The 13,373-nt window shown below is 47.5% G+C and overlaps 1 protein-coding gene across 1 annotated transcript in view; it reads right to left on the bottom strand.

Annotated features, from left to right (window-relative positions):
* The window catches only part of LOC141113782 (cilia- and flagella-associated protein 337-like), a 178,447-nt gene extending 165,168 nt beyond the window's left edge, over window positions 1-13,279 (bottom strand). Inside the window, exons 1-3 of the mRNA XM_073607063.1 lie at window positions 13,165-13,279; window positions 12,754-12,864; window positions 12,383-12,441 (exon numbers count right to left, since the gene is read on the bottom strand). Of these exons, the coding sequence (XP_073463164.1) occupies window positions 12,383-12,441; window positions 12,754-12,855 (161 nt within the window). The 5' untranslated portion in view covers window positions 12,856-12,864; window positions 13,165-13,279. The remainder of the gene's footprint in view (window positions 1-12,382; window positions 12,442-12,753; window positions 12,865-13,164) is intronic.
* Window positions 13,280-13,373: the final 94 nt, after the last annotated feature.

Raw genomic sequence — 13,373 nt, forward strand, 5'->3', positions numbered from 1 at the left:
ATACGGTGACAGAAGTGTACTTCAGAATACCGTGACAGAAGGGTACTTCAGAATACGGTGACAGAAGTGTACTTCAGAATAAGGTGACAGAAGGGTACTTCAGAATACAGCGATGGAAGGGGACCCCAGAATACGATGACAGAAGGGGACCTCAGAATATGGTGACAGAAGGGGACCTCAGAATACGATGACAGAAGGGTACCTCAGAATACGATGATGGAAGGGGACCCCAGAATACGATGACAGAAGGGGACCTCAGAATATGGTGACAGAAGGGGACCTCAGAATACGATGACAGAAGGGGACCTCAGAATACGATGATGGAAGGGGACCTCAGAATACGATGACAGAAGGGGACCTCAGAATACGATGACAGAAGGGGACCTCAGAATACGATGACAGAAGGGGACCTCAGAATACGATGACAGAAGGGGACCTCAGAATACGATGATGGAAGGGGACCTCAGAATACGATGACGGAAGGGGACCTCAGAATACGATGATGGAAGGGGACCTCAGAATACGATGACAGAAGGGGACCTCAGAATACGATGACAGAAGGGGACCCCAGAATATGGTGACAGAAGGGGACCTCAGAATACGATGACAGAAGGGGACCTCAGAATATGATGACAGAAGGGGACCTCAGAATATGATGACAGAAGGGGACCTCAGAATATGATGACAGAAGGCGACCTCAGAATATGCAACAGAAGCATACCTCAGAATACGATGACGGAAGCGTACCTCAGAATATGGTGATGGGAGAGTACCTCAGAATATGGTGATGGAAGAGTACCTCAGAATACGGTGATGGAAGCGTACCTCAGAATACGGTGATGGAAGCGTACCTCAGAATACAGTGATGGAAGCGTACCTCAGAATACAGCGATGGAAGCGTACCTCAGAATATGGTGACAGAAGCGTACCTCAGAATACAGCGATGGGAGCGTACCCCAGAATACAGAGATGGAAGCATACCTCAGAATACAGTGATGGAAGTGTACCTCAGAATACAGCGATGGAAGCGTACCTCAGAATACATCGATGGAAGCGTACCTCAGAATATGGTGACAGAAGCGTACCTCAGAATACAGTGATGGAAGCGTACCTCAGAATACAGCGATAGAGGCGTACCTCAGAATACAGCGATAGAGGCGTACCTCAGAATACAGCGATGGAAGCGTACCTCAGAATACAGCGATAGAAGCGGCGTACCTCAGAATACAGCGATGGAAGCGTACCTCAGAATAAGGTGACAGAAGCGTACCTCAGAATACAGCGATGGAAGCGTACCTCAGAATACAGAGATGGAAGCGTACCTCAGAATACAGAGATGGAAGCATACTTCAGAATACAGCGATGGAAGCGTACCTCAGAATACAGCGATGGAAGCGTACCTCAGAATACAGCGATAGAAGCGTACCTCAGAATACAGCGATGGAAGCGTACCTCAGAATACAGCGATGGAAGCGTACCTCAGAATACAGCGATGGAAGCGTACCTCAGAATACAGCGATAGAAGCGTACCTCAGAATACAGCGATGGAAGCGTACCTCAGAATACAGCGATGGAAGCGTACCTCAGAATACAGCAATAGAAGCGTACCTCAGAATACAGCGATGGAAGTGTACCTCAGAATACAGAGATGGAAGCGTACCTCAGAATACAGCGATGGAAGCTTACCTCAGAATACAGAGATGGAAGCGTACCTCAGAATACAGCGATGGAAGCGTACCTCAGAATACAGTGATGGAAGCGTACCTCAGAATACAGCGATAGAGGCAAACCTCAGAATACAGTGATGGAAGCATACCTCAGAATACCCTGACAGAAGCGTACCTCAGAATATGGTGACAGAAGCATACCTCAGAATACAGCGATAGAGGCGTACCTCAGAATACAGCGATGGAAGCTTACTTCAGAATACAGCGATAGAGGCGTACCTCAGAATACAGCGATGGAAGCGTACCTCAGAATACAGCGATGGAAGTGTACCTCAGAATATGGTGACAGAAGCGTACCTCAGAATACAGCGATAGAAGCGTACCTCAGAATACAGCGATAGAAGCGTACCTCAGAATACAGCGATGGAAGCATACCTCAGAATACAGCGATGGAAGCATACCTCAGAATACAGCGATAGAAGCGTACCTCAGAATACAGAGATGGAAGCGCACCTCAGAATACAGCGATGGAAGCGTACCTCAGAATACAGAGATGGAAGCGTACCTCAGAATACAACGATGGAAGCGTACCTCAGAATACAGCGATGGAAGCGTACCTCAGAATATGGTGACAGAAGCGTACCTCAGAATACAGCGATAGAAGCGTACCTCAGAATACAGCGATGGAAGCGTACCTCAGAATACAGTGATGGAAGCGTACCTCAGAATACAGCGATGGAAGCTTACCTCAGAATACAGAGATGGAAGCGTACCTCAGAATACAGCGATGGAAGCGTACCTCAGAATACAGTGATAGAGGCGTACCTCAGAATACAGTGATGGAAGCATACCTCAGAATACCCTGACAGAAGCGTACCTCAGAATATGGTGACAGAAGCATACCTCAGAATACAGCGATAGAAGCGTACCTCAGAAAACAGCGATGGAAGCGTACCTCAGAATACGGTGACAGAAGCGTACCTCAGAATACAGCGATAGAAGCGTACCTCAGAATACAGCGATGGAAGCGTACCTCAGAATACGGTGACAGAAGCGTACCTCAGAATACAGCGATAGAAGCGTACCTCAGAATACAGCGATGGAAGCGTACCTCAGAATACAGCGATGGAAGCGTACCTCAGAATACAGCGATGGAAGCGTACCTCAGAATACAGCGATGGAAGCGTACCTCAGAATACGGTGACAGAAGCGTACCTCAGAATACAGCGATAGAAGCGTACCTCAGAATACAGCGATGGAAGCGTACCTCAGAATACAGCGATGGAAGCGTACCTCAGAATACAGCGATAGAAGCGTACCTCAGAATACAGCGATGGAAGCGTACCTCAGAATACAGAGATGGAAGCGCACCTCAGAATACAGCGATGGAAGTGTACCTCAGAATAAAGAGATGGAAGCGTACCTCAGAATACAGCGATGGAAGCTTACCTCAGAATACAGAGATGGAAGCGTACCTCAGAATACAGCGATGGAAGCGTACCTCAGAATACCCTGACAGAAGCGTACCTCAGAATATGGTGACAGAAGCATACCTCAGAATACAGCGATAGAGGAGTACCTCAGAATACAGCGATGGAAGCGTACCTCAGAATACCCTGACAGAAGCGTACCTCAGAATATGGTGACAGAAGCATACCTCAGAATACAGCGATAGAGGAGTACCTCAGAATACAGTGATGGAAGCATACCTCAGAATACCCTGACAGAAGCGTACCTCAGAATATGGTGACAGAAGCGTACCTCAGAATACAGCGATGGAAGCGTACCTCAGAATATGGTGACAGAAGCGTACCTCAGAATACAGCGATAGAAGCATACCTCAGAATACAAAGATGGAAGCGTACCTCAGAATACAGCGATAGAAGTGTACCTCAGAATACAGCAATGGAAGCGTACCTCAGAATACAGCGATGGAAGCGTACCTCAGAATACAGCGATGGAAGCGTACCTCAGAATACAGAGATGGAAGCGTACCTCAGAATACAGCGATGGAAGCGTACCTCAGAATACAGTGATGGAAGCGTACCTCAGAATACAGCGATGGAAGCTTACCTCAGAATACAAAGATGGAAGCGTACCTCAGAATACAACGATGGAAGCGTACCTCAGAATACAGTGATAGAGGCGTACCTCAGAATACAGAGATGGAAGCGTACCTCAGAATACAGCGATGGAAGCGTACCTCAGAATACAGTGATAGAGGCGTACCTCAGAATACAGAGATGGAAGCGTACCTCAGAATACAGCGATAGAAGCGTACCTCAGAATACAGCGATGGAAGCGTACCTCAGAATACAGCGATGGAAGCGTACCTCAGGATACAGCGATGGAAGCGTACCTCAGAATACAGTGATGGAAGCGTACCTCAGAATACAGCGATAGAGGCGTACCTCAGAATACAGTGATGGAAGCATACCTCAGAATACCCTGACAGAAGCGTACCTCAGAATATGGTGACAGAAGCATACCTCAGAATACAGCGATAGAGGCGTACCTCAGAATACAGCGATGGAAGCTTCCCTTAGAATACAGAGATGGAAGCGTACCTCAGAATACAGCGATGGAAGCTTACCTCAGAATACAGCGATGGAAGCGTACCTCAGAATACAGCGATGGAAGCGTACCTCAGAATACAGTGATAGAGGCGTACCTCAGAATACAGTGATGGAAGCATACCTCAGAATACCCTGACAGAAGCGTACCTCAGAATACCCTGACAGAAGCATACCTCAGAATACAGCGATAGAAGCGTACCTCAGAATACAGCGATGGAAGCTTACTTCAGAATACAGCGATAGAAGCGTACCTCAGAATACAGCGATGGAAGCTTACTTCAGAATACAGCGATAGAGGCGTACCTCAGAATACAGCGATGGAAGCGTACCTCAGAATACAGCGATGGAAGCTTACTTCAGAATACAGCGATAGAGGCGTACCTCAGAATACAGCGATGGAAGCGTACCTCAGAATACAGCGATGGAAGCGTACCTCAGATTATGGTGACAGAAGCGTACCTCAGAATACAGCGATAGAAGCGTACCTCAGAATACAGCGATAGAAGTGTACCTCAGAATACAGCGATGGAAGCGTACCTCAGAATACAGCGATGGAAGCGTACCTCAGAATACAGCAATGGAAGCGTACCTCAGAATACAGCAATGGAAGCGTACCTCAGAATACAGCAATGGAAGCGTACCTCAGAATACAGCGATGGAAGCGTACCTCAGAATACGGCGATGGAAGCGTACCTCAGAATACGGCGATGGAAGCGTACCTCAGAATACAGCGATAGAAGCGTACCTCAGAATACAGCGATGGAAGCGTACCTCAGAATACAGTGATAGAAGCGTACCTCAGAATACAGCGATGGAAGCGTACCTCAGAATACAGCGATGGAAGCGTACCTCAGAATACAGTGATAGAAGCGTACCTCAGAATACAGCGATGGAAGCGTACCTCAGAATACAGCGATGGAAGCGTACCTCAGAATACAGCGATGGAAGCGTACCTCAGAATACAGCGATGGAAGCGTACCTCAGAATACAGCGATGGAAGCGTACCTCAGAATACGGTGACAGAAGCGTACCTCAGAATACAGCGATAGAAGCGTACCTCAGAATACAGCGATGGAAGCGTACCTCAGAATACAGCGATGGAAGCGTACCTCAGAATACAGCAATAGAAGCGTACCTCAGAATACAGCGATGGAAGCTTACCTCAGAATACAGAGATGGAAGCGTACCTCAGAATACAGCGATGGAAGCGTACCTCAGAATACAGTGATGGAAGCGTACCTCAGAATACAGCGATAGAGGCGTACCTCAGAATACAGTGATGGAAGCATACCTCAGAATACCCTGACAGAAGCGCACCTCAGAATATGGTGACAGAAGCATACCTCAGAATACAGCAATAGAGGCGTACCTCAGAATACAGCGATGGAAGCTTACTTCAGAATACAGCGATAGAGGCGTACCTCAGAATACAGCGATGGAAGCGTACCTCAGAATATGGTGACAGAAGCGTACCTCAGAATACAGCGATAGAAGCATACCTCAGAATACAGCGATAGAAGTGTACCTCAGAATACAGCAATGGAAGCGTACCTCAGAATACAGAGATGGAAGCGTACCTCAGAATACAGCGATGGAAGCGTACCTCAGAATACAGAGATGGAAGCGTACCTCAGAATACAGCGATGGAAGCGTACCTCAGAATACAGCGATAGAGGCGTACCTCAGAATACAGCGATGGAAGCGCACCTCAGAATACAGCGATGGAAGCGTACCTCAGAATACAGCAATGGAAGCGTACCTCAGAATACAGAGATGGAAGCGTACCTCAGAATACAGCGATGGAAGCGTACCTCAGAATACAGAGATGGAAGCGTACCTCAGAATACAGCGATGGAAGCTTACCTCAGAATACAGAGATGGAAGCGTACCTCAGAATACAGCGATGGAAGCGTACCTCAGAATACAGTGATGGAAGCGTACCTCAGAATACAGCGATAGAGGCGTACCTCAGAATACAGTGATGGAAGCATACCTCAGAATACCCTGACAGAAGCGTACCTCAGAATATGGTGACAGAAGCATACCTCAGAATACAGCGATAGAGGTGTACCTCAGAATACAGCGATGGAAGCTTACTTCAGAATACAGCGATAGAGGCGTACCTCAGAATACAGCGATGGAAGCGTACCTCAGAATATGGTGACAGAAGCGTACCTCAGAATACAGCGATAGAAGCATACCTCAGAATACAGCGATAGAAGTGTACCTCAGAATACAGCAATGGAAGCGTACCTCAGAATACAGCGATGGAAGCGTACCTCAGAATACAGTGATGGAAGCGTACCTCAGAATACAGTGATAGAGGCGTACCTCAGAATACAGTGATGGAAGCGTACCTCAGAATACCCTGACAGAAGCGTACCTCAGAATATGGTGACAGAAGCATACCTCAGAATACAGCGATAGAGGCGTACCTCAGAATACAGCGATGGAAGCGTACCTCAGAATACAGCGATGGAACCGTACCTCAGAATATGGTGACAGAAGCGTACCTCAGAATACAGCGATAGAAGCGTACCTCAGAATACAGCGATGGAAGCGTACCTCAGAATACAGTGATGGAAGCGTACCTCAGAATACAGCGATGGAAGCTTACCTCAGAATACAGAGATGGAAGCGTACCTCAGAATACAGCGATGGAAGCGTACCTCAGAATACAGTGATAGAGGCGTACCTCAGAATACAGTGATGGAAGCATACCTCAGAATACCCTGACAGAAGCGTACCTCAGAATATGGTGACAGAAGCATACCTCAGAATACAGCGATAGAAGCGTACCTCAGAAAACAGCGATGGAAGCGTACCTCAGAATACGGTGACAGAAGCGTACCTCAGAATACAGCGATAGAAGCGTACCTCAGAATACAGCGATGGAAGCGTACCTCAGAATACGGTGACAGAAGCGTACCTCAGAATACAGCGATAGAAGCGTACCTCAGAATACAGCGATGGAAGCGTACCTCAGAATACAGCGATGGAAGCGTACCTCAGAATACAGCGATGGAAGCTTACCTCAGAATACAGAGATGGAAGCGTACCTCAGAATACAGCGATGGAAGCTTACCTCAGAATACAGAGATGGAAGCGTACCTCAGAATACAGCGATGGAAGCGTACCTCAGAATACAGTGATGGAAGCGTACCTCAGAATACAGCGATGGAAGCTTACCTCAGAATACAGAGATGGAAGCGTACCTCAGAATACAGCGATGGAAGCGTACCTCAGAATACAGTGATGGAAGCGTACCTCAGAATACAGCGATAGAGGCGTACCTCAGAATACAGTGATGGAAGCATACCTCAGAATACCCTGACAGAAGCGTACCTCAGAATATGGTGACAGAAGCATACCTCAGAATACAGCGATAGAGGCGTACCTCAGAATACAGCGATGGAAGCTTACTTCAGAATACAGCGATAGAGGCGTACCTCAGAATACAGCGATGGAAGCGTACCTCAGAATATGGTGACAGAAGCGTACCTCAGAATATAGCGATAGAAGCATACCTCAGAATACAGCGATAGAAGTGTACCTCAGAATACAGCAATGGAAGCGTACCTCAGAATACAGCGATGGAAGCGTACCTCAGAATACAGCGATGGAAGCGTACCTCAGAATACAGAGATGGAAGCGTACCTCAGAATACAGCGATGGAAGCGTACCTCAGAATACAGTGATGGAAGCGTACCTCAGAATACAGCGATGGAAGCTTACCTCAGAATACAGAGATGGAAGCGTACCTCAGAATACAGCGATGGAAGCGTACCTCAGAATACAGTGATAGAGGCGTACCTCAGAATACAGTGATGGAAGCGTACCTCAGAATACAGCGATGGAAGCGTACCTCAGAATACAGCGATGGAAGCGTACCTCAGAATACAGCGATGGAAGCTTACCTCAGAATACAGCGATGGAAGCGTACCTCAGAATATGGTGACAGAAGCGTACCTCAGAATACAGCGATAGAAGCGTACCTCAGAATACAGCGATGGAAGCGTACCTCAGAATACAGCGATGGAAGCGTACCTCAGAATACAGAGATGGAAGCGTACCTCAGAATACAGTGAAGGAAGCGTACTGTACCTCAGAATACAGTGATAGAGGCGTACCTCAAAATACAGCGATGGAAGCGTACCTCAGAATACAGCGATGGAAGCGTACCGCAGAATACAGAGATGGAAGCGTACCTCAGAATACAGTGATAGAGGCGTACCTCAGAATACGGCGATGGAAGCGTACCTCAGAATACAGCGATAGAAGCGTACCTCAGAATACAGCGATGGAAGCGTACCTCAGAATACAGAGATGGAAGCATACCTCAGAATACAGTGATAGAAGCGTACCTCAGAATACAGCGATGGAAGCGTACCTCAGAATACAGCGATGGAAGCGTACCTCAGAATACAGTGATAGAAGCGTACCTCAGAATACAGCGATGGAAGCGTACCTCAGAATACAGCGATGGAAGCGTACCTCAGAATACAGCGATGGAAGCGTACCTCAGAATACAGCGATGGAAGCGTACCTCAGAATACAGCGATGGAAGCGTACCTCAGAATACGGTGACAGAAGCGTACCTCAGAATACAGCGATAGAAGCGTACCTCAGAATACAGCGATGGAAGCGTACCTCAGAATACAGCGATGGAAGCGTACCTCAGAATACAGCAATAGAAGCGTACCTCAGAATACAGCGATGGAAGCGTACCTCAGAATACAGAGATGGAAGCGCACCTCACAATACAGCGATGGAAGCGTACCTCAGAATACAGAGATGGAAGCGTACCTCAGAATACAGCGATGGAAGCTTACCTCAGAATACAGAGATGGAAGCGTACCTCAGAATACAGCGATGGAAGCGTACCTCAGAATACAGTGATGGAAGCGTACCTCAGAATACAGCGATAGAGGCGTACCTCAGAATACAGTGATGGAAGCATACCTCAGAATACCCTGACAGAAGCGTACCTCAGAATATGGTGACAGAAGCATACCTCAGAATACAGCGATAGAGGCGTACCTCAGAATACAGCGATGGAAGCTTACTTCAGAATACAGCGATAGAGGCGTACCTCAGAATACAGCGATGGAAGCGTACCTCAGAATATGGTGACAGAAGCGTACCTCAGAATATAGCGATAGAAGCATACCTCAGAATACAGCGATAGAAGTGTACCTCAGAATACAGCAATGGAAGCGTACCTCAGAATATGGTGACAGAAGCGTACCTCAGAATACAGCGATAGAAGCGTACCTCAGAATACAGCGATGGAAGCTTACCTGAGAATACAGCGATAGAAGCGTACCTCAGAATACAGCGATGGAAGCGTACCTCAGGATACGGTGACAGAAGCGTACCTCAGAATACAGCGATAGAAGCGTACCTCAGAATACAGCGATGGAAGCGTACCTCAGAATACAGCAATGGAAGCGTACCTCAGAATACAGCGATGGAAGCGTACCTCAGAATACGGCGATGGAAGCGTACCTCAGAATACGGCGATGGAAGCGTACCTCAGAATACAGCGATAGAAGCGTACCTCAGAATACAGCGATGGAAGCGTACCTCAGAATACAGAGATGGAAGCATACCTCAGAATACAGTGATAGAGGCGTACCTCAAAATACAGTGATGGAAGCGTACCTCAGAATACAGAGATGGAAGCGTACCTCAGAATACAGAGATGGAAGCGTACCTCAGAATACAGCGATAGAAGCGTACCTCAGAATACAGTGATGGAAGCGTACCTCAGAATACAGAGATGGAAGCGTACCTCAGAATACAGAGATGGAAGCGTACCTCAGAATACAGAGATGGAAGCGTACCTCAGAATACAGCGATAGAGGCGTACCTCAGAATACAGCGATAGAAGGGTACCTCAGAATACAGCGATAGAGGCGTACTTCAGAATACAGCGATAGAAGGGTACCTCAGAATACAACGATAGAAGCTTACCTCAGAATACAGAGATGGAAGCGTACCTCAGAATACAGCGATGGAAGCGTACCTCAGAATACAGCGATGGAAGCGTACCTCAGAATACAGAGATGGAAGCGTACCTCAGAATACAGTGAAGGAAGCGTACTGTACCTCAGAATACAGTGATAGAGGCGTACCTCAAAATACAGCGATGGAAGCGTACCTCAGAATACAGCGATGGAAGCGTACCGCAGAATACAGAGATGGAAGCGTACCTCAGAATACAGTGATAGAGGCGTACCTCAGAATACGGCGATGGAAGCGTACCTCAGAATACAGCGATAGAAGCGTACCTCAGAATACAGCGATGGAAGCGTACCTCAGAATACAGAGATGGAAGCATACCTCAGAATACAGTGATAGAAGCGTACCTCAGAATACAGCGATGGAAGCGTACCTCAGAATACAGCGATGGAAGCGTACCTCAGAATACAGTGATAGAAGCGTACCTCAGAATACAGCGATGGAAGCGTACCTCAGAATACAGCGATGGAAGCGTACCTCAGAATACAGCGATGGAAGCGTACCTCAGAATACAGCGATGGAAGCGTACCTCAGAATACAGCGATGGAAGCGTACCTCAGAATACGGTGACAGAAGCGTACCTCAGAATACAGCGATAGAAGCGTACCTCAGAATACAGCGATGGAAGCGTACCTCAGAATACAGCGATGGAAGCGTACCTCAGAATACAGCAATAGAAGCGTACCTCAGAATACAGCGATGGAAGCGTACCTCAGAATACAGAGATGGAAGCGCACCTCACAATACAGCGATGGAAGCGTACCTCAGAATACAGAGATGGAAGCGTACCTCAGAATACAGCGATGGAAGCTTACCTCAGAATACAGAGATGGAAGCGTACCTCAGAATACAGCGATGGAAGCGTACCTCAGAATACAGTGATGGAAGCGTACCTCAGAATACAGCGATAGAGGCGTACCTCAGAATACAGTGATGGAAGCATACCTCAGAATACCCTGACAGAAGCGTACCTCAGAATATGGTGACAGAAGCATACCTCAGAATACAGCGATAGAGGCGTACCTCAGAATACAGCGATGGAAGCTTACTTCAGAATACAGCGATAGAGGCGTACCTCAGAATACAGCGATAGAAGCATACCTCAGAATACAGCGATAGAAGTGTACCTCAGAATACAGCAATGGAAGCGTACCTCAGAATATGGTGACAGAAGCGTACCTCAGAATACAGCGATAGAAGCGTACCTCAGAATACAGCGATGGAAGCTTACCTGAGAATACAGCGATAGAAGCGTACCTCAGAATACAGCGATGGAAGCGTACCTCAGGATACGGTGACAGAAGCGTACCTCAGAATACAGCGATAGAAGCGTACCTCAGAATACAGCGATGGAAGCGTACCTCAGAATACAGCAATGGAAGCGTACCTCAGAATACAGCGATGGAAGCGTACCTCAGAATACGGCGATGGAAGCGTACCTCAGAATACGGCGATGGAAGCGTACCTCAGAATACAGCGATAGAAGCGTACCTCAGAATACAGCGATGGAAGCGTACCTCAGAATACAGAGATGGAAGCATACCTCAGAATACAGTGATAGAGGCGTACCTCAGAATATAGAGATGGAAGCGTACCTCAGAATACAGCGATGGAAGCGTACCTCAAAATACAGTGATGGAAGCGTACCTCAGAATACAGAGATGGAAGCGTACCTCAGAATACAGAGATGGAAGCGTACCTCAGAATACAGCGATAGAAGCGTACCTCAGAATACAGTGATGGAAGCGTACCTCAGAATACAGAGATGGAAGCGTACCTCAGAATACAGAGATGGAAGCGTACCTCAGAATACAGAGATGGAAGCGTACCTCAGAATACAGCGATAGAGGCGTACCTCAGAATACAGCGATAGAAGGGTACCTCAGAATACAGCGATAGAGGCGTACTTCAGAATACAGCGATAGAAGGGTACCTCAGAATACAACGATAGAAGCTTACCTCAGAATACAGAGATGGAAGCTTACCTCAGAATACAGCGATGGAAGCGTACCTCAGAATACAGCGATAGAGGCGTACCTCAGAATACAGCGATGGAAGCGTACCTCAGAATACAGCGATAGAAGGGTACCTCAGAATACAACGATAGAAGCTTACCTGAGAACATTCTCCTCGTCACTGAAGCTTCCATGTTGAGTGTCTGAATTCTGGACTCCCTGTAAGAAGAGAGACCATTTTATATCCCTCATATGACCCATCACAAACACAACCCTCCTCATCTCCATCAATGGAAACAATGGGACATTGGGTAAAAGGGTCCCACCCAGTTAGCAGAGTCCTTGGGTTTAGAAAGGGGAACAATATATGAGGGGACATCTGAAGCCAAGTTATGGTTCCCAGACGGGTCTACCTGCACCTTGTGCTGAATGAGGAGAGAGAATGCAGCAAGTGAGGAAGAATTTCCATTTTGCAGCAGGAGAAGTGAGACACAAAGACAAGGGCAGGGTCAGACCAGGGTTGCTCCTTACCTTTCTCTTCAGGAAGGTCTCTAGCTCCTGTAGGAGAGAAGCAGACAGCAGCTGTCTCTGTAGGGCGAGGGCTCTCTTCTGTAATAAGGGTGGTAGAGGCATGCTGAATGTCTACGAGAGGAGAGAACTCAGTTCAGCTCGGAGCACAACACCTCTTCAGATGGACCGTATTCACTAAGGTGTCTCATTTACAGGAAAGTGCTTCTACCAGACGGCTTAGTTCCAAGGGGTGGTAAAACTATGGCTCAACCACCTGCTTTTTACCACCCCCTGGTTATATGTCTGAACAAGCCCTCAGTCAGCAGCAGGCCAGGTTTTCAAAATAATCAAAGCTTCTCTGCTTGCTGGACATCTATAGAACATGGCGTGCTAGTAATGAGTAATGCAGAGAGCCCCTATCCCCTCTCATACCTGGTGGCCCGGTCTGGAACGTTATGACTCCAGGTAGCCACCTTCCAGTCATTTTATCTCCACAACAAGCCTTTGTGTTCAGCTGCTGACATGGAACAGGCGGCACCCTCTCCTCCATCTGTCATTGTGACACCTCAGGAAATCGATCGCTGTGTGTGGTCAGGATTAACCCCTCACCTGCCACCTTTTCTTCAAGTCAAACCCCAACA

The sequence above is a fragment of the Aquarana catesbeiana genome, linkage group LG12, assembly GCF_042186555.1.
Source record: "Aquarana catesbeiana isolate 2022-GZ linkage group LG12, ASM4218655v1, whole genome shotgun sequence".
Classification (NCBI taxonomy): domain Eukaryota; kingdom Metazoa; phylum Chordata; class Amphibia; order Anura; family Ranidae; genus Aquarana; species Aquarana catesbeiana.